At 34.6% G+C, this 21,943-nt stretch overlaps 2 protein-coding genes across 4 annotated transcripts; one reads left to right on the plus strand and one right to left on the minus strand.

The window, feature by feature from the left end:
* The first annotated feature begins 1,097 nt into the window (after positions 1-1,097).
* Positions 1,098-12,530, plus strand: LOC111010015 (uncharacterized). 2 transcript variants are annotated; one of them, XM_088117527.1, is made up of 15 exons: positions 1,098-1,678; positions 3,067-3,153; positions 3,360-3,460; positions 3,630-3,680; positions 5,489-5,660; positions 5,769-6,086; positions 7,288-7,491; positions 7,627-8,130; positions 8,248-8,454; positions 8,802-8,990; positions 9,431-9,603; positions 10,247-10,402; positions 10,548-10,629; positions 11,267-11,702; positions 11,849-12,530. In XM_088117527.1, the coding sequence occupies exons 1-14, from the start codon at positions 1,226-1,228 to the stop codon at positions 11,666-11,668; spliced, it is 3,099 nt and encodes a 1,032-aa protein (XP_087973653.1). In that variant the 5' UTR covers positions 1,098-1,225; the 3' UTR covers positions 11,669-11,702; positions 11,849-12,530. The 2 variants fall into 2 exon arrangements, with proteins under 2 accessions (XP_087973653.1, XP_022138966.2); XM_022283274.2 differs by lacking the exons at positions 1,098-1,678; positions 3,067-3,153 and having other exon boundaries at positions 3,371-3,460; positions 3,570-3,680.
* Positions 12,531-13,053: 523 nt separating this feature from the next.
* Positions 13,054-21,308, minus strand: SEX4 (dual specificity protein phosphatase (DsPTP1) family protein). 2 transcript variants are annotated; one of them, XM_088117528.1, is made up of 14 exons: positions 21,034-21,308; positions 20,878-20,947; positions 20,744-20,788; positions 20,338-20,455; positions 19,933-20,009; positions 19,764-19,840; positions 19,511-19,591; positions 18,686-18,818; positions 17,402-17,461; positions 16,728-16,784; positions 16,130-16,225; positions 14,118-14,177; positions 13,928-14,064; positions 13,054-13,384 (listed from the first exon to the last, which is right to left on the minus strand). In XM_088117528.1, the coding sequence occupies exons 1-14, from the start codon at positions 21,057-21,059 to the stop codon at positions 13,333-13,335; spliced, it is 1,089 nt and encodes a 362-aa protein (XP_087973654.1). In that variant the 5' UTR covers positions 21,060-21,308; the 3' UTR covers positions 13,054-13,332. The 2 variants fall into 2 exon arrangements, with proteins under 2 accessions (XP_087973654.1, XP_022139242.1); XM_022283550.2 differs by having other exon boundaries at positions 13,928-14,035; positions 21,034-21,307.
* Positions 21,309-21,943: the final 635 nt, after the last annotated feature.

Here is a 21,943-nt window from a genome sequence, read left to right on the forward strand (position 1 = left end):
CTATGCATTGCCTCAATTTTCAGGTAGAATTCGATTCTTTCACAGTGATTTTCAGCTCTGATTGTTTGGTGTGTAAAAGATTGTCCTAATTTATACTTTCATATCTTTTTCTTTCTTACCTTCCTTGTGAAAGCAACTGACCAGTTCATTCGTTAACAGAGCAGCGGCATACCCATTTAGACACGTTTTTTTGGTTTTCCTACTTTCCTTTCTAGCTTTTGGAAATTGCATGGGGAAATATCCCTTCAAAGGTAGTCCAAGTAGCTTTGAATTTTTAATGCAACTACCTTTTTCCTTAAAAAAAATATTAAATAAAATAATGAGTAGATATATGAACCCAACTTATAAGAGATTACTAATGTTAAATTATGCTTAGTTTTTTAGTACAACATGTGGGGTAAGGGATCAAACTTATACCCTCTTGGTGGGAAATATATGCTAAGTACTATTGAGATATACTCGCCAGGTTGGGTTGGGATCTGTCTTTGCCACATAAAAATATAACCAGATAAAATTTGTCAAAAAGAAAACTGTTGGAAGCGTAGTATTCTAATCCAAAATTATTTTCTAAATATTTGATAAAATAACAAGAGGTGAAGGATCGAACTTACAACTTCATGATTGGAGGTATATGCCAATTACTGATGAAGTATCGTTTTGACACCAATTTTTATTTTTTAAGATACAATATTCAATTATTTTTTTAATTTTTTCAATTAGTTAAGATTTTTAAAGTCTTCTTAAAACAAAAGGTTACTGTAAAGAATCTCAATTTTTAGAAACGAAAAAAATATATGTATATAAGTAACTGAATTAGATATCTATGCACCAAACTACAAATTCTGTATTATTTTCTCTTTCCTTAACAGTTTTTTGTCAAACAATTTTTTCTTTTGACGTAAATATATTTTAGATAACCGTCAAATATCCCATTAACTGAATTAGAGAAAACGATGGAATTTATTTATTTATTATTTTTAATTTTTGACAAAAGGGTAATTTTGTACTTGATCAGAAACTTTCCCCAGTGGAGACGGGTATAAAAGCGAAACAAAACGCTGAAAACGAACCAGAAAAGAATAATCGAAAAACAAAAAAACGGAATCACTCCACTTCGCGCTACTCTCCATAGCATTCCCCCTAACAACCACTCTTCACCTCTCGCCATCTCTAACCAGTACAGTTTCCCGCCATTTTTTCTCCAGAAGAAGATCGCGTACAAGCTATGGCGCCGGACTCATCTCCACAGGTCGATGACGATGACGCTGGTGGTCTCGGCTTCCAATCGTTCAGAGACCGCTCTCTCTCTAGGCGAAATCTTAAGCAGTATCAGGAGCAAGGCAATGTGTTCTCTGATCGCCCTGCCTCGCGTTCTCGATCAAACCACGGCAGGTCCGATCGGCACGGCTGGTTTGCGTTCAGGAGGAGATCGTTCTTCGTTTTTGCTGGCTTCGCTTTGTTTCTGCTATGCATGGTTTCTTTGTTTCTTGAGAGTCGGATGACTTCGGTGTTCATGAAAAAGAGAGAGAAAGCTTGGTCGCGCGACGCAGAGTTGGAGCTTGGGATGACGCTTAAGTTCGTGCCGCAGAGGATTCCTCGGAGGTTTATAGAAGGTAATGAGCTTGATCGAATGCGCTCCGAGGATCATAGAGGTGTTCGGAAACCGAGGCTTGCTCTGGTGAGTGATCGAGTTTTGATTCTTTCTTGCATTCTCAAGAACTTATGTGACAATGAGTTAAGTTACGTGCTCCATTTTTCATTTCAATGTCTTCTGCCTTGGAAGACGAATTCATGCTACTATATATCACCGCTAGTTGTGGAATAATAGAATGCGTTGATTAGTTTTTGCTTTCTAATAGAAAATATTTGTACGATATTTTGATTAGAGTGATATGCATACCTCTAGTGCAACATCTTGTCCTCTGAAGTCCAGCGACAAGAATTTGGAAATTCATATGATCAATTCACTCTGTCTTAAGTCTCCTAAATAACTCGTAGATTGAGCTCTATGGCATTAGCGATGGAATTGATCGTTTAAGTGACTGAGTCGGAAGTTACGAGCACGAGAACTCTGGAAAAGAATGTTATCTTTTCGAGGTAGTTGTCTGTGCGTCCATAATGCAATTCTTCTATTTACACTATATCATTGATACAGGCTAACTTACACTCCAGAACTGCAATCTGAAGTCTGATAGAATACTATTGTCTATTGATGTTGATTTCCACAACAAAACATCATAAGCTTTTTTGGAACTGCTTTTATCTTCTCTGTTCTACGTGCTGGTTAAAAGTACACACAAGAATGCTCTGGATTTTGGCTGATATAAATCTTTTAAACACTATGTTTTTTGCAGTAAAGCTGCATTTAAATTGAAATCCTGTTTTTAGCATATACGTGACTTTAAACCTTTTAGGCATGGAAGAATGAACTGCAGGGGAAAACTTCGAATAGCAAGATAAGATCAGTTAATGGAAATAAACAGTGGATATTAGTGCAAACCTACTACTGTAATATAAGCTGAAGATACCATCAATATGGAATCAGCAACCTTTTGGCGTCTATAAACATTATAAGCTGACAGGATATCACAGCGTATTTAATTTTTCACTTTCGTCCCCACGCTGATGATTAATTGATAGGTAGATCATTATTTAGTCTTCACAACCTGTAAAATTTTATCTGAGTGACTGAATCTTCTTGACTTGTATCTAGCTTAGTAGCAACTATCCATTTTCTTGCCATTCGGAGTTTTAATCTTGAACTCCATTCTTTTGGATGCAGTGGTTAATTTTGAGAAATTTATTGAATTTTTACTTAACAACTCTTATTACTCAGTCCTTTTGCCATCAATGTTCTTTTACATGTTTATATTTGCCGGTGTGCGTATAACAGTACATGTTTATGATGTTATATCATCATGTGTAGACTTCGATCATTCACCAGAGTCCTAAAATGCATGTCTAATAAGGCTACCTGTTTTAAATGCGTTATGCATTCTAACCATTTATGGTTTCATAAATGAATTATTCATTTATTCCTTTTCTTTATTTTGCTGAAAATATCAGATATTGAGAAACACTGAGAAAGATCCACAATCTTTGCTGTTAATCACTGTAATGAAGAATATGAAGGAGCTCGGATATGTGTTTGAGGTGAGTTTTTTGACATTGCTTTTATTCCTCGTGTTTCATTATTGCCTTTTATTTGCTGAAATAGCTTAGTGTAAGAAATCACATGGTGGATGGTTCTCTAGGCATATTCTGTCAGACAGGAATAGGATATGGATGTGTCGTTGAAACCTTCATGTCTGTTAACAGTTAGTTTTTAAATGATTATAATTCTTATGAAAACGTCTCAGATTTTTGCAGTTGGCATTGGAAAAGCATGTCAAATGTGGCAGCAACTTGGTCGACTTGTCCTTTTAAAGCCAGAGAATTATGGCCATATCGATTGGTCACTGTGAGTGCATGTTTTATCTGCATATTTATACACACACATACATGTGTTATGAATACGTACATAAATGATAAATATAGACTTATACTGTTTCTTTTCCTATTTGTACCAGCACAAGATGATCTCTGTTAGTACTCAGCACTGCATGAATGGTTAACTTTTATCCTTGCAGTTTTGAAGGCATCATCGTTGATTCTCTTGAAGGGAAGGAGGCTATTGCAAGGTTGGTTTATTTGACACTATATCTTTCAAATGAGGTGTATAACGGTTGGAGTTTTCTCGCATATATGAGGCCTTGGTAAATCATATACTTGTTGTGCTCATAGATGGAATTAGTCACTGCTCATCTAATTCAGGAAAGCTTCTTAAAATGTGGAATAATATTATTTATTGTATTTTACTATGTTTTTAACAAACCATAATATTAATAATTAAAAGATAATTACAAAATAGGAGGATAAGGAATCCTCCAATTTTCGAATTTAAAATACGATGAAGTAAAAGAGATACCAAAAGTTCTAACCAATCAGTACAAAATTTTTAACCAATTATTACAAAATTTAATTCTATTCAAATATCTTTTGTTTTAAGTATTCTAGCATTTGTTTCAAGAGTTCTCTTGTGCTTTCCAGCAAAAATAATATTAATATAAACTGGAATATGCATATTTTCAAAATATCTTTTTCTTACAGGCTTGTCATTAAACACATCCTAACAAAATAAGAGAATACGCATCCCTTGAGAAAGTCCAACATACATTGAACAGAATAAGAAGTTTACACCATAACTTATTTGCAATTTCACAAGCAAGGAAAGAATAGCTAACTGACTCGTGATTTGCAAGAAGGAATACAACATAATAACAAACAGACTTTCATGGTGACCGAATGATCATCCATACTTTTGCCCTTCCTCTTACCATGATACAAACAACAATCGATTAGATAATCTACTATGTCTTAGACTTTACGTGTCATTGAGGGAGTTGAGTACAAGCAATCTAAGCAACTACAAACTTGAAGGGAGCCAATGCTTAACAATACTTTTAACCTTCCATTTATTATGGTGAAGAAGTTTTTTTATATGCAAACAAGTCTGAGGAATCTTCATTTAATGTATTATTTAAATATATGGTGTCTATATTCTGGCAGTAGAAAACGCCACTATTTCTAATGGGAAGGTGCAGTTGTAGGCATTACATTATTGATTATTGCATCCGAGGCATCAACGTCCTTTTTTATGGGCTTTTTTAATGGTTTAACATCTGAACATTCAGTATTTATTGTTTACGACTATTGTGCTCTACAAGTATAGTTTATTGTCAAAAGAATGAAAAGAGAATCCTAACTTGTTTGTTGCTTGCATGTATAACAAATATGTTTGTAATTAGGAAGAACTTCTTGCTATGATGTATCCACAACTAAATGTATACTCTGCATCCATTCTATCCTTTGAACTCAGCATCGACCATTAAAAGAAGTATTTATGACTACGTTTATTAAAAGAAGTATTTATGACTACGTTTACTTTCAAATATAAATTAATAAGCTAAAATAGTAGGCTCGGGATGATGTTTGGGTAGGAAATAATGTCTTGGGCTCGCTTACTACATCTATACTGTTACTTGCCATTTGTAAACTAAATCTTGCATGTTGGTTTCGTATTTGATATCATTTGGTAGGGTAGTTGCTATGGAAATATAATTTAACCTTGCACGTTATGAACTTCTTGACATTAATGTTAGTAAACACGGACTTATCTCGTGAATATTTTTTATAATTTACTATCTATAGATTTTTTTTCCTCTGTTTGATTAGTACCAGTATTTTAAAACGAGAAACTGATGTAATGAGAATTTTATTTTTCGTTGAAATTTGATAGCAAAGTTGTTTGGAGAACTTGGATGTGGAAGTACGAATATCTGAATGTTTGGAGGGACCTTTTCTTTAGTTAGTAGTGCTGATGTGTGAAGAGATATGTGAACTTTTTTCCCCTCGAGATGGCACAACTAATGTCTTTATACATATGCAGCATTATGCTGGATCCTTTTTGTTCAATACCACTGATATGGATCATTCAGGATGATGTCCTGGCCAAGCGTCTTAAAATGTACAAGGAAATGGGCTGGAAGAATCTTGTTTCTCATTGGAGAAGTACTTTTAGCAGAGCCAGTGTTATTGTGTTTCCTAATTTTGCTCTTCCAGTAAGTTTGTGAAGTTACCTATTTATAACTTTCTATTATGTAGCTTTTAGACACCCATAATTGCCGTTTCTCTTAGCAACTGCTTATTTTTGTTCTATTTGCCATCAGATGTTGTATAGTGCGCTCGACACTGGAAATTTTCATGTGATCCGCGGATCACCTGTGGATGTTTGGGCTGCTGAAAGTTATAGGAAGTCTCACTTCAAGTATCAAGTTGGAGAGAAATTTGGATTCGGTGTTGAAGATTTCGTAGTTCTTGTAGTTGGAAATTCCTTCTATAATGAGCTATCACCGGAATATTCTGCAGCACTGTATCGCATGGGACCTCTACTGACTAAATATGCAAGGAAGAAAAATGCCGGAGAGTCGTTTAAATTTGTTTTCTTGTGTGGTAATTCCACTGCCGGATGCAATGATACTCTGCAGGTAGTCTTTTGTTATGCTTGTCAGATTTCTTTACCTTCCAATTTGCCTGTGACTGCTATTTCTTTCTTTCAAATGAATAGGTGTGTAATTATTGGATATGTTAGATTGGGAAAATATGGATTGAATTATAGCATGTCTTATCTTCTCAAAATTTTAGTATAACTAGCACTAAAACTTATACGATTCTGTTGGCTCATTCTCTTCTTCTGCGGTGTGTAAAATCTATTGGGAATTTTTATATCTAAATTCCTCAATTTAAAATTTTTGTACTAAGATTTAGAGAAATTCCTTGAAGAATTGGAGATTTACAAAGTTTCTGTTAGTTGTTGCAATATTTCTTTGAACAGATAGGATATTCGATTACTTTATTAAAAGGAAAATTCACAATGTAAATGTAAATTCTAGAGGCAGAATTAGATTACGTTTAGAAACAATGGACTTGTAGTTATAGCCAGCATATAGGACGGGCATTTGGGGAAACCAACTTCCAATTTATATTCATGATGAGGATTGAGTAACTTCTTTCTCCTTTGGCTTCTTTGGCGAGAAAGAAACATTAGGATTCGTTTAAGACAAAGTAGTGTTGAAAGATTCTTTTTTTGTGAATATAAAGCATATGGCTTCTTGGTGAGCTTCTATATAGAAGAAGGTTTTTTGTAATTAGAAGTTGATACTTTCCTGAAACAACTGAGACTGAGGCTGGGTACAAAGGAATGGCGTTATCTTGTTATTAAATGAATACCAGGATGCCTTTAGAGGGTTCGGGAGAAAACTACTCTAATGTGTATGAGCTGGCACAATCAGTGGATTCACCACCCAGGTTCTTTTTCTTGGTTTAATTCTTTTATTATTTTTAACGGGTACGATAGTTGTATTGTATCGTATTAATGTTGTAGAACCAGAATTCATACGTATGACTCTGGATCAGGATGATTCACAATGACATGGAAGCCCAGTATTGAATTTTGATTATTCAAAATGCGTTTCAGTGGTTTATATTTGAAAAGAATGGAATATAATTAGATTGTACAACTTGACAGAACAAAGGCTTTGCAATTCATGGGAACAGTTGGATCCTGGCCCCGTCCTGTGTTATATTCATCGCCAATGTTTGCATGTGCATTTTTCTTGTGAATTTTTGTGATTGTATATTATAAATCCAAGTATTTCTTCGGAGTAATGATCAATCATTTTTGTGTAGGAAACTGCTTCACGTTTAGGACTTCCTCGTGGTTATTTAAGCCATTATGGCTTTGATAATGACGTAAATGATATTTTATCCCTGGCCGACGTTGTTCTTTATGGATCTTCACAAGATGTACAAGATTTCCCTCCCCTACTCATTAGGGCCATGACCTTTGGAATCCCAATAGTGGCACCTGATTTGCCCATTATTAAAGAATATGTAAGTTCATTCAAGTTCTCCTATGGTCGTTTAACTAGTGAACAATTTCTCATTTTCCTTTGTCTCCGTTTTACTTCTCTTCCCCTTCCTCCATTGGAAAGGAAAAATATAATAATAGTGTCTTGAAACGTGCAGGTTGTTGAGGGATTCCATGGGATACTTTTTACGAAATTCAGTCCGGATGCTTTGATGAGAGCTCTCTCGGTTCTTATTTCTGATGGAAGGCTCTCTAGAATCGCTAACAATATTGCTTCGTCTGGAAGATTGCTTGCTAAAAATATGCTTGCTTCAGAGTGCATTACTGGATATGCAAGTCTTATGGAGGAGTTCCTCAATTTCCCATCAGAGGTTATACTGCCAGGTTCCATTACCCAGCTTCCAAAAGCGGTGTGGGAATGGGATCTCCTTAGGAAAGATATAGAACAAGGATCTTTTAATGAGCAACGCGATGAGGATGTTAAAAGGAAATCTAGTGTAGTGATTAGACTTGAAGGGGAGTTCTCTGACCTTGTTAGTTCCTTAAACATCTCCAGTTCTGAAAAGGAGAATTTGGTGCCTGATATCCCAACCCAACAAGATTGGGATATTATTGCGGAAATAGAAAGCATTGAAGAACATGATAGAGTTGAAATGGAGGAGGTATGTTACTCTTTCTCCATTATGACTTGTTTGGTTCTTCACTACCCTTGTCTTTGTCTGCAATTTTTATGTTAGTCACTTTCCTAAAAGCGAGGCCATATATGATTTCTTATGAAGCTACAAGAAAAATCAGATAGAAGATTAGGTTCTTGGGAAGAAGTACATCGTAAAGCACGGAAGTGCGATAGAATGAAGCTTGAAAAGGAGAAGGAGGAGGGAGAGCTTGAAAGGGTAGGGCAGCCAGTATGCATCTACGAGATATACAGCGGACCTGCAGCTTGGCCATTTTTGCATCATGGTGCTCGGTATCGTGGACTTAGTCTGGTGAGCTTCTCCCATCCAAAGTTTTCTGCTGATATTTTTCTGTTTGTTTTAATCTGAATCTGTTTTCTTAGCTATAATCTCTTCAGTGTCATTCATTTGAAAATTTAAGATTGATTTTAATCCCTTCAATCGTGCTCTCTTGCTAGATCCTCAGTCTTGGATGTTAAACATATATCATTTGAAGTTATTATAATTTAGATCGTGTCATCAAAACTAGGAGCAAATAAAAGGAACGACAAGACTTTTACTGTCACATATCCAGTCATCGCTTACTCTTTATTCTTAACTAAGGTATTCCTTGCTGTCAGGATACTCATTTTGCATTCTTTGTTGTTTGTAATTTCCAGTCTACGAGAGCACTGAGGTCGGAATCAGATGATATTAATGCCGCCCAGCAGCTTCCCCTTTTGAAAGACAGATTCTATCAACACATTCTCTGTGAGATTGGAGGAATGTTTGCCATTGCAAATAAGATTGATACAATTCACAGAAGACCTTGGATTGGTTTCCAATCGTGGCGAGCTGATGGTAGGAAGGTAATCCATTCCCGGGACTTTACTTGTTAGATAAGATCTTGCGAATATTCTTCCGAGTTAGATAGCTGCTAGGCTTTAAGAGAGATGTAAATAAACTTTTAGAGGTTGAGTCTCAGATAAGGAATATTTCTACCTTTTCTTAACCTGGACATCCTTTCAGCTTCCCATGTTACGAGGTCTGAAAATGAAATTAAAAATAAAATAAAATAAAATAATAATCCTAACCATCTGACATCTGACAGTCAGATTTTCCAGATACATATCATCTTATTCTTATGTAGGCAATCTTAGGACTTTCAAGATCAATAACCTACAGGTGAAATTGAAGGGTTTTTAAGCACTATGCCAATACATCTATGCTGCTAAGTAGTCTGTTTTTTTTTTTTTTTTGTTTACTTCTTTACCCTAAATCACGATGAGCCTCGTCTCTTAAAAAGCAGGTCTCGTTATCTAAAACAGCTGAAAAGGTTTTGGAAGAAGCAATTCAGGAGAATACTAGAGGAGAAGTTATTTACTTCTGGGCGCACTTGGACGTGGATCATAGAGTTCTAAACAGTGACGATGGTTACCCATTTTGGTCCGTATGTGACATCTTCAATCGGGGACTTTGCAGGTATGTCCGTTATTCAACATTTTCTAATATGGTAATCATAACTGCTTCATGTTCTTTGGTCAATGCTTCCATTGTTTTTTCCAAAATGAAAAGTTACAAAAAGAAAAACGAGGAGATGACCAAAAACGCAATCCAATTGGCATAAATGAAAAAGAAGGAATAACAATAAGGCTACTAGAATTTCAAAAGACAAAAACAAAACAGTAAGGCTTGGTATAACATTTCTTTTCTTTTTGCTCTAAACATGGTTGAAGCTCATACACCATGCATACAAAGTTACTTTTTAATATTTTGTTCTTTAAATTTTTATTTTTTTTCTCATTTTGATCTAATATTTTTATAAATATCGATGTATCAATTTAGTCTATGACATTAATTATAGTCTGTAGATAATAGATTTGAATTAGCACTATGTATATAGAGTTAAACTGACAAGTAATAGTCAACTTCCATCTCTGCATGTTAGCTTTTTATCATCCCTTATTAACATCTCATATTTCTTGTTTTAATGTTTTAGTCCTTATTTCTATGTGTAAAACAAATTTTAAGGTAAGGATTTGAATCTTCAACTTCCGAAGTACAAATATCTTAACAACTAAACTATGTTGAAATATTTTCTCACTTTTAATTCACATCCATCCAGAACCACATTTAAAGATGCATTTAGGGAGATGTATGGACTACCACCATCACATGCGGAAGCTCTTCCTCCAATGCCTGATGATGGAGGTCGTTGGTCTTCTCTGCATAGCTGGGTGATGCCAACCCCTACCTTCGTAGAGTTCATCATGTTTTCCCGGTAAGCACATTACATATCAGAATCCTTATAGATCTCTCACGTAATTTGCTAAATTATTCTGCTTAATTTTTTTTCCCTTGTATTACAATATGAAGTGCAACTTTTTGGGTTGGATAGTGACTGAAATTTCCTAGTTGAGCTACAGAATGTTTGTAGATTCGGTTGATGCCATGAACAGGAAGTCTGGCAATGTCAACGAATGTTTGCTGGCTTCCTCAGGGCTGGAGGTAAATATCCTATACCTATCCGTGAGGAGATTTCTTTTATGGTGCAATTTTACTTTTACCAAGTTTAGAATGTTCTTTATGAGGGAAAAAAATGTTTTAAATAATCATTTGTAAGAAGCACCATTAAAGATGAGTTTGACACAAGTTTTAGTTTTAAGCATCTTTTTTTTTTTTTAGTACAGTGGGGTTGGCATCTTTTCTTTTATATGCTTAAACTACAACTATATTACTTTTAGCTAAATATATGTTTTAGACATTACTTTATAATCATTTTTTTAATAACCATTTTTCAAGTGTTTTTTGAAAAATGTTTTTAAACTACTCTGTTTTTTAAATTACTTTTTAATAGACTGCCGATTTTAAGAAAATACTTTTGGTCCTCTTAAAATCATTCATTACACTCTAAATTAGCTTTTGTAGGAAAAAAAAAAAAGGAATTATTTAAGAAGAAGCTTTTTAATGCTTTTCCTAAAAGCTTCTTTTAAGTTATTTTTATTTTAGAATCTTTTATTACCATTTTTAAATATTTAGCCAAACACGATGAAAATTGAAAATTTTGAGAAATATTTGTAATAAGCACTTATACCCATGGAAAGATCAACTTAAAGGTTGTTTTGTTTTCGTGGTGGACGGACAGAGAAGACACTGTTATTGCCGGGTATCGGAAATCCTGATAAACGTGTGGGCTTACCATAGTGGGCGAAGAATGGTTTACTTAGATCCACGTTCAGGTTCACTGGAGGAGCAGCATCCAGTTGAAGAACGTAAGGAATTCATGTGGCCAGAATTTTTCAACACCACATTGTTGAAAGCCATGGATGAAGATTTGGCCGAAGCTGCCGATGACGACGATCACCCGAACCCGACACGGACATGGTTATGGCCATTGACTGGAGAGGTATTTTGGGAAGGGATCTATGAAATTGAAAGAGAAGAAATGTACAGGCGGAAAATGGAAAAGAAGAGAAGATCCAGAGAGAAAAAGTTAGACAGGCTTAAGCACGGATACAAGCAAAGCCCACTTGGAGTTGGAGGATAGAAAACACATCATAAATCTCTTTGCCTCGTAAATGGTCAGTTTTTGTTCACGTGGATATATATAAGTTGAACGCATTTCTTCATTTTTCCTTTTTTTTTTTTTCATATTTTTACTTGTCGGAATTGGGAGATTTTGATTGACGATATATTTAGCTCTCTTCTTTCTAATGGTTTGCCGCAGTTTGTAGATAGAATCTGTGCATATTTTTGGTGGAAACTGGAGAGTTCTTGCTTCTAAGCTGCTGCGACAGATGCTGATGAGTAAAATTCAACTACAGAAGACGACGATCAATTCAAGTACGCCACTTTCTTTGAAGCTCTTTTCCTTAATTCGAGTCTAGCAATTAGATGTATATAATACAATAATTCGTAATCAAACATTTTTCATCCAATTTAGAACTAAAACGAAGTTGAAAGTGATGGATATGTCCAGATTTCTCTTTCTAGTGGATTATGAATTTGGATGGTTTCTCGTTTTGCATATACTTTTTCTTTCTTTCTTTTTTTTTTTTTTTTTGGGGATAAAGTTTTGCATATGCTAATTAAAAACATAAAGAGTAGCAACAGAACTCGCTCGAGGTGGGAAAAAGATTTAAATCACGTTTTGGTGTATTGGTAGGAGAGAATATAAACCTTCAAGATGGGAAGAGCATTTAACTGTCAAAAAGTTAAACGTATTTGACATCTTCTACTTTCTATGTTCCAAAATCATTTTTTCAACCATGTATACAATAACTATCAAATTATGATCTCATTTTTAAATTGTAAAAGTCAATTATACATCTTATAAAATTTTATACAGAACTACACCTTTGGAAAAACAAAATAAGAATTAGAGAGAGAAAAGCAGAGGGAAAAAATAATCGAGACAAAAAGTTGAAGAGAAAAAATTAGAAAAATTTAACATTGGTTGATGATAAATTTCATGGCACAATATAGAAATTTAGAGAAATAATATCATCAAGAAAATAAAACTTATCTTAATTCACTCCTATAAGTTTAAACATTAGTGACTAAATCATATATTTAATGAGTAAAAAGAATGGTAGTGAGATTTTGAAAAATAGAAACTTAATTTACATTTTGTTTTGTTTTTTTATTTTTGCAATTTCAAATTCATTTTTCAAAATTTATTAACACCGAAGACTAACAAGATTTCAAGCAATCCTACTTTTCGAAAATGAAAAATCAGAAAGATTTTTTTCTCTCATCATTCACTAATCCCTTCACAAAAGATGCCAATGATTTTTATGCAAAATTCATAGAATGTTCAATTATCGAGGGACAATAAAATATATATAGTTCAAGGCCTGGTAAACCTTAAAAAAATGAGGTTAGTAATCAACTCTAAACATTAAATATTATTTTGGTGAATGTGAATCACAGTGATCGTGCAACAGTATCCGATCTATTTTATTTCTTAGTATTTATTTATACTGTATTACAGATAATGTCCTCTTTAACACTTTTTTCAGAATAATGTGTGAATATATATATATATATATATATATTCTTTTTTGTTGACAAAATATATATATATATATTATATAATATAGATGACACTTGCAAAGCAACATACCTTGATTCAATTTTCATCTGGATAAGCTTCAAGAAATTGTCTTATTTTGCTTCTTTCTTCGGCCGTGAGCTCTGGTTCATCTCCATTTAACCTCCCCCGAAGAATTGCTCTTTCACTGCTTGGATCATCATCAACAACCTGGAAAATTAAAAAGGAAAAAGGAGGGAAAAAACAACAAAAAAAAAATGTTTTTAAATAAGAAATCAAGTTTTCATTATTAGAATAGGAATAAAAGAAAATTGTTAAATTACGAGTTTAGTCTCTAAAGTTTCAAGGTTTATACATAATAAGTCCAAAGTGTCTTACAAATCTCTAAAATTTTTAATTTTATGTCCCATAAATTCCTAAACTTGAAAGATATCAAGTACCTCAAATTAAAATTTTATGTCTAGTAGCCGAAAGACTTTCAGCCTATTAAAGTTTAGAGATCAATTAAAAGCTTTTGTAAAGTACCTCAAATTAAAATTTTGTGTCTAGTAGCCGAAAGACTTTCAGCCTATTAAAATTTAGAGATCAATTAAAAGCTTTTTTAAAGTTCAAAAATCTATTGGACACAAATCCATAAGTTCTGGAACTAGAATTGGCCCATGCGAAGGAAACTAAGTACGAGTAAAATAACGTTAGAAGAAAAAAAAAGCTGGAATTATTTCATTTATAAGATTGAAATTATCTAGAACGTACTTGAATGAAATTGTTGACGTGGCCATCTTGGTTGGGAGGAGTGACGAGCTCAGCTTCATTGCATGTCCATACACCATCAATGATGTACTTGTATTCATATCGCCCTTCCTGTTAAATAGAAAACAAACAACTCCATCCTAATTATTAAATTCATATCGAAATTCAAATCAACTCACGAATATTGTCATACCGGCAGTTCTCTGTTGAGAATCCATGCACCTCGTTCCTCGTTGAATTTTAATGGAATCCTCTGAAAAAAAAAAAGGTTCCACAGATTAAACAATAAATACAATTTCCTACCAGTAAAAGTTGTTGAAAATTCTTAAATCCATCAAAAATAGGCTAATCATTCGTTTCTAATTTGACCGTGGAATTTAGCAACAGTTATGGAATAATGAAGCGTTGAGCTTAATTCTAACAATAACTCTTAACACTTTCTATTTCACATCATTAATACACGATCACATCAACTGTGGTTCGCATCCTACTACCAAGCAGGATAGTCTTGATTGTCAGAATTTTCAACATTTTTCGAACACTAGGTATAGTTGCGAGTTTAAATTGAGCTTGCACAGAAAATTGGCCTGAGTAGTTCTCTCGCTTGCTATTGTGAGTTATGAAGTAAAGCCAAATTGTAACGTAATGAACTATGCAAAGACACACAGTACAGTCGAGGACAAGTTCAAAAGTTGAGCCAAGTAAGGGTGTTCGGAAGTGATGGTAGAATGAGTGACTTTGAAAAAAAAGATTTAAGTATAATTGATTTTTCAAAATCATCGTCCAAATGATACCTTAAATAAACTTTCCTAAAATCAATTTTTTAATTTACCAAACATGATCAATGAAAATGGAAGTGATTTTGACATTAGCTAATTTTGGTCGTATCACTCAAATACAACCTAGAGTAGAGCCAACAGAGATCTTCAAGACTGGTCCATGATACAGAGATATACGTCATATGTCTGGTTCCGGTACAATTAGGTGAAGAATTGGAAAAATGGCCTCCGTAGATTCTTTTTGTGTCAATATTAAGCATACGACTTCTTGGTGGGCAACAATCCACGAGAAGGTTTTTTGTAACTACAGTCTCCTTTTGATTATACAAGATTGGAAGTCCGTAATTGTATAGTTCTTCTTGGGGGAGGGTTACCTCTACCCTCCGCCCTTAGGCTGTACTTCCCACCCTTCTTTTGGGGGTGTCTTTGTATATATTTTCTTGTGTTTCTCATAAATAAAAAAAAAAAGAAAAGGTGAGTTGGCCATGAAAGAACTGAGTTGACAAGCCTACTTAATTGATCAGTGATGCTACTAATATGATAGTCCATAGTATACTAGAACAAATATGAACCATACTTCAATGATAATCCGAGGGAAAAAGAGCAATCTGTGTAATAAGTCACAGAGACAAGTTAATTTCAACTTTTATGGCATCGCTCACAAATTGTAATCACTATCAAATGAATATCTCTTCTGAAAATGTTGCATGCATCGCTTCGATGATGCAATGTTATTCGAAATAATTTTCTAAAAATTTGTTGTTATTTTCCAAGAACTAACAAGCCTTCCTTCTATATTTTGTTTAGTATCCAACAGTGGTCTAAGCCACAACTTGAGACGTCTCAAAGCCAAATAGGCTAATACCATAACTTTAAACCATCCACAAGTAAAAGTGTCAAGATGATTCAAATCCTAGTTACTGACAGTCATGTTGGTTCCTAGTAGTTGACTAAGGGAGATACTGAAGACGATTATAAGATTGATGTAATGGAGATCGGTAATCATCCGTTTACTTAACCCTGTGGGGAAGGGAGCTGAATGCTGCCTTAAGTAATTGATAATTTAGATCTAACTAAGGGAACGTCGGGTATGCGTGCACCAGGACGATGAGGTAAGGGTGTTTTTGGTGTAAGTGTGGGACCCTTATTTTGCAATTCTTTAATGGACTATATAGGGAAAGTAGGGGAGGTTTGGGAAATTAGTTTAGGGCCAAGAAGGAATTTAATGTATCAGATCTCTCCAGCGTCTGATAGGCTGTATTCTAATCAAATCTTTGGTTTATATCAGATCGTTTCAAGGAATACAGAGGTCTCTGATGGAATTATGTTATGCGTATACTGTTTTCCAAAACTAAATCAAACATTCAAGGAAGTACTGAACATCAAGAGGATGGTGAAGGAGGAAGAAAGAAAGAAACATTGTTACCTGGCCCCATCCAATGTCAAGTCCAGATACTTCTACAGTTGAGCATTGGTCATTTTTCCACGATAAAGTGACAAGCTTCTTTCGAAATCCTGAAAGCTTTAAGTAAAATACATTGGTGAATCACTTTCGTACCACATTATAACTGTAAGCCAAGAGATGATTGCTCCCTAGAAGTTATAACTCAATAAGGAATAAAACTTGAGTCAAGAAGTAGCCTCTTCCTATCATTACTGCCTCACAGTAACCAACCTCCTAGCACCTCTTAGGATGCAGTAAAATAAACAGAAATTGATAGCTCCTCTCCTGGCTCCTGTATGCATTTTCAGTTTACCCAATTAACGAGCTCCCGTGGCTTCATTCAATTACAGGACCCCGAGGTACTTAGAGGCCCGGTCCCTCTCCCTAAGCCGAGCTCATTCCAGATTAGAATTCCCAGTACTTCTACTAACAAACAACTGCCATGGTTTTGTTGTTTTCACTAAAGAACTCACCCACGGAGAACAATTATGAAACAATGCATCTGCAGCTTTAGAGGTGAAAAAATAACCCAAGAGACGTAAACTATCATTCAAATAACTAAGAAAATATAAATACTTACAATATCAGCAGTTGCACTTTTAATAGCATCTATTTTGGGGAAGCATGAGCGTTTGCTCTGCAAGAAAGCAAATCCAAGCATATTAACATAGAGAAGCCTATAGTTTGAGATCAGTACTTTTACTCCTAACATTTTAAGTCACGAGTCATGACAGATTTAATGAAAACATTCACTGCTCCTGTAATGAATGAGTGTGTCAATAATGGGAGAATGTTGTCACTTCACGATATAAAGATTGCTGTGGATCAAGGTAAGAGGACTAAACTTGTCCAAATATCTGAGAAATGCTACGGAAACAATTGATACCTCACCGAAGTTTCAATTCTCACAATAGTTTCAATCTTAAAATTTTAGAACTTAAAAAATAGAACTCTTTCTTTGAATATAATATCCTACGTTGTAACTTGTAACAGGGATTACAAGTCAAGAAACTCGATGACTCATTGGTTAATACAGTGTCCGTTATTAAACAAAAGGATTGATCAACTTCCATCTAGTGATGATAAAATATGAACTGGTTGATGAGTTAACACAGCATTTTCTACTGAAGTATAGAATGTTTCAGAACTCCTATTTTTCCAATCCAAACAGATAAGAGTAGAAATACACAGAGTAAATCTAATCAATAGAAGGTTTCTAACTCGTTGCACTAAATGTATAAAAGGGAAATTTACCAGCAGTAGTTCTATAGCCTCATGGAGTCCGTAGCCTTGAACCCAGAACATATATGCCATCTGTAGTCCGTAAAATATTTCAAAAGTTGGTAAGAAGTTAATCAGCATATTTATCAATGATTAAAATTGTGCTGGAGATAAACTAATATAAGATTCAAAATTTCCACAGAATTCCCATATAAAATAGAACTTCTCAAGTACCCCTAGGATCTCAATTTCCTCAATTTAGAATAAGGAACAAAAGGGGTCAAATATTTATCTGTAATGCCATTGTACTTTCATTTATATAGTCAAACATGATTTCTGTAAAACATAAATACAAACATACACGTTCGCACATATATATTTCAGAGGTTATAATTGTTTGACATCTTTTATTAGGCAGCATAATAATCTCTCTAAGAATTGGAAAGAAATACAATTACTCGACTTGCAGACCAAGATTCATGATGAATTTTCATCTTTCTCCAGCAGACCCAAATGATATAGCTAGTATTCCAAATACAAAAGAACTAATAACCAAAGCTATTTTACACGAACAGGTTCAAAATCCTACCTTAACATTCGCTCCAATTAAAATGGTCATAATAAAATTTCTTATTACAACAACCTTGAAAATGTTTGCTTGTAAAAGTTAGGATATTAATTAACCTCAATTTTTCAACATCATAACAGAAACAATAGTTGGCAGCCAAGAAAACAAAGGGATTTAATCCATAAAGCTAAAGAAGTTGGAATCAAATACAATCACCGTAGTTGGTAATCTACATAAACCCTACAGTTTTTTTTATTAAAATAAAGGAAAAGGCAAAAGGTACACATGATGTTGAGTAAGAACTGCCAACCAAAAACTAACACTCTTATTGGACCTAAACTATCTCAAACAGATCCAAAAAAAGCACAGACATTTATGTGATGCTTCAAATCTCGCATCCAGTTATCCAGCACAATACATCCTTAGGAGTTGCATGCAAAAGTATTGAAATGTCAGCAAATAGCCAAAACATCGACAAGGCAAAGAAGAGTGGGACTGATTAAATAGAGGCTGAAATAATCAACAAGAAACAACGACAAAAAGAACTGCACAGATACATTTATCTATTCACAAAACTTAAGTGGAGCGAATTAGGAAACAGCACACAAAAACCAAGAAGACAACCTTTCTCAGGAGAGATTTTAATCTTTCACGCATTATTGTACTTGGTTGAAATTCATCATATTCTACCAAACAAGTAATTTGTACAGTATAGCTATTTATTTCTAGAAGCAAGCCAATCTGCATACCGCAACAGCAGGAGCTCTTCCAAGTCCAGCAGTGCAATGTATATAAGTCACTCCACCATTTCGGTTAATGGCTTTATGTAATTTGCTTACAACAGCTGGTAATCTTAGCCGTAGATCGTGTGCATCAAAATCCCTGTTGCATCAGACCTTAGCCGGCCGTCATAGAGAGCAAAATGCCAACATGCTTAAAAATATGATCATGCATATGCATGCTCGTGCTTGCATGAGATTGAGTGTGTTAATAAATATGTTTAGTATAATAAGCTAAAAACAGGCCAAAAGGTGAGTCTAAAGATATGGATCTGAGATAGGTGTACTTAGGTAGATTAGGTTTCAATATTTCTTTCGATTAATTAAGAGAACATCAAGTCCAAAGAGTTCAATGATGATTTTATAGAATCTTTCAGGCAAGATAAGAAAACGATTCAAACTTTGAGATAGGTAGCTTGGAAACCCACAGTAGGACTGGCTTAACCAAGGAGATACTAGAGCAAACAAGAAATACCTCAGGGAGTATATGTTCTATGGCTGTAAATGGGGGCATGAAAATCATATGGGAAATCTCGTTTCCACTAACATGTAAAGTCAAAAAGATGTGCAAATAACTACTCTATAGATCATACGATCAGAAAATATATAGGTAACAGCTCCAAATATTCAAATGTATTGCCTGTTGCTATATTTTAACTTTTTGAAACGCTGCATTGACATCATGCTGCATCATACTCTAGTATTTAATATCTCCCAAAAGTTCAAAGAATCATATGCTTTACAGGTTTACGGGTTTACATGAAAGCACAGCAAAGATAACAAACCTCTTCTGACCTTATTTGAGCACGCAAATGTTCAATATCATCATACGTCTTTGAATATGCTATTATGGCACCAATGTCAACTCCAAAATATCTTTCCAATACGGTGAAGGAAATTTAGCATTTTTCACTTCATCTATGGAACTCTCTACTTTTGTTAGAATTTCTCAAATATCAACCATTTAGTAAAACGTACATAGGTATGATGAAATTTTCTTAAGTGAAACATTAAGGAAAGTATTGCCACTGAATTGAAATTTGGATACTCCAAATCTGGATCTTGCTGCAGGCAGAAAATTGTTCTTACTCCAATGCTGCGAAGCTTGTCAACATCTTCTGGAGTCTAACATGACGTAATTGGATTAGAATTAAATTATAAGATGGTTAATGCATAAAAAAATGTACATGTTGAAAAATGTCAAAAACAATGATCACCTGTAGGCATGATCCTACAATTAAATCTGGACGAATGAAGTTGTAGTTCATTCCCAGCTCATGTCTATATGTCAATACTATATCATAGAGGTCAAAAAGGAATCAGATTAGTCAACTAAAGAGTAAAAACTCAGCAAGCATCTCTCTAAGCTCTAGCTATACGATGAAGAAAACTAGCAGATTAGATCAATCAACCTGCAATCTTGCACCCTTGAATTCAAAATTTTAAGCAAATTGCGATTTCAGCGCATAACAGAAAATCAATTTTCTTCTCTAAATGGCAATAAATTTCTAATTTCTTAGTCATTCAACCAATTCTGACATCCAAATAATTTAATTACAAATATTCGCATCTGCACAGGCATTTTCCAGTTCAAAGTGGAATCGCATGATAACGGCTCTCACCAGCACCCATGGCTTCTGTCATGTTATGACTATATATCTCAGATTTTTCCTCCTTTTCCTCAGCATCATTCACCTCAGCGCCACTCATTTCGGCATTTGATGTAGAGCCAGGTACTGCCTGTAGACAACGAGTCATTATTCAAATATCTATTATTTGTAAGAACCAGTAATCTAAAGCTACCAAAACTACGGATGACTAAACTGACTAATTTGCCGTAAGACTTGCTACATTTCCGAAAGATGATAACAATATATAGTTCACAACTAGGCCAAGCCTTAGAGAGAGCTATAAATTCAATCGGCAAACTGATCAAAGAAAATAAGCACTTACACGAAACTAACAGAACGATCGTAATAAAAGAAAATGTTCAAGAAAATCTCGTAATCACAGGTTCTTTATAGCTACCTTCACAAGAGAACGGCGATGTAGATCGGTAAAATTCCTCATTACCTGCATCAAACAAAACAACATTCAATACAAATAACACAGAAGCGGAATAGATAAGCTTCACATATAGAATGTGGCGCGAACGAGCGTACCAGTTTGCAGAGCTGGAATTCAGGCTTTATCTTCCGGCATTTGAAGCTTCGCAGAGGCAAAGTAGATGATCTGAAATTTGAAGAGGAAAGTAAATGATGAAATTGTTGGAAGCTGATGGAATCGGAAAGTAAATGATGACTTCACTTCGGACGGACAGTGAAAGGTTTTGAAGACAGTTCATGGCCGAATTCCGATTGTTCTGTGCTGCGCGATGAAGCAGATCCTCAGAGCTCTCTTGCAGTGACTGAAACCTTGGAGTTCGAACAATTGACTTCGATCGAAACCTTTAACCTTGGGCTTTGGTTTACTTTACGTACTCACGCAGCATACTCTCGCTTACTGCTCACGTTCCTGTGAATTACAGAGAATCTGCTCTTCTCGTGATTGATATTTTTTCTCTAACTTGATATTTTAAGTTGATATTTTTATGCTATCGAAATTAAAACGGTCTTTTTATAGGCATCGATTTTTTTTAATGAATTATTTATTTATTTATTTAACTTTTAGCTCCGCTTATTGCTCTCCGTGTAGTGTTCTTCCTTTTCCCTTGTTTTTCTATTTTTAGCTCGTCCTCGTCCTTCCCTTTTTTTTTTTTTTTGGTTTTTTTTAAGCTCCACTCGTAAATAGACGAGTCAACAAAACATACCAATTTTGAAAATGATTTTAAATGGTTCTAGATTGTTATTAATTTTTTAAACAGCAATATGTCGGGGTAATTTTATGTGTACACGAGGAACGAAAACACCTCCACCTTAGTTTCAAATATAGAACGAATGTCTTGTTCTAGATCTAAAATAAATGAACTCTTTTTCCAAACATATCTAGAACGAAGACGCCTTCACCTTTATTCCAGACGACGACAATTGGGGTAACGGTGGCAGCAACATGGTCCATCATAGAATGAGAGCGAGGCGACGAAAACGTGGTTCGTGGGAAGGGGGGGTTGGGAAGCAAGGAGTGAATGATGAGGGAAGACGAGAGAATTCAAACGTGATATGAGAGAAGGTGAGAAGATGAAATTTTTTATATTTTAATTTTAATAATATTTTCATGTCCATAATGAAT

Source organism: Momordica charantia (genome assembly GCF_013281855.1).
Source record: "Momordica charantia cultivar OHB3-1 chromosome 9 unlocalized genomic scaffold, Mcharantia_2.0 BLBB01000009.1, whole genome shotgun sequence".
Taxonomy (NCBI): Eukaryota; Viridiplantae; Streptophyta; class Magnoliopsida; order Cucurbitales; family Cucurbitaceae; genus Momordica; species Momordica charantia.

Coding starts and splice junctions, on each gene's coding strand:
- LOC111010015 (XM_088117527.1), top strand. CDS start 1,226: ATGGCGCCGGACTCATCTCCACAGGTCGATGACGATGACGCTGGTGGT. Junction 1,679..3,066: donor GGAAACCGAGGCTTGCTCTG/GTGAGTGATCGA, acceptor TGAAAATATCAG/ATATTGAGAAACACTGAGAA. Junction 3,154..3,359: donor AGCTCGGATATGTGTTTGAG/GTGAGTTTTTTG, acceptor AAAACGTCTCAG/ATTTTTGCAGTTGGCATTGG.
- SEX4 (XM_022283550.2), bottom strand. CDS start 21,059: ATGAACTGTCTTCAAAACCTTTCACT. Junction 18,819..19,510: donor CATTTGCGTGCTCAAATAAG/GTCAGAAGAGGT, acceptor CTGATGCAACAG/GGATTTTGATGCACACGATC. Junction 16,226..16,727: donor AAAGTGCAACTGCTGATATT/GTAAGTATTTAT, acceptor TTTTACTTAAAG/CTTTCAGGATTTCGAAAGAA.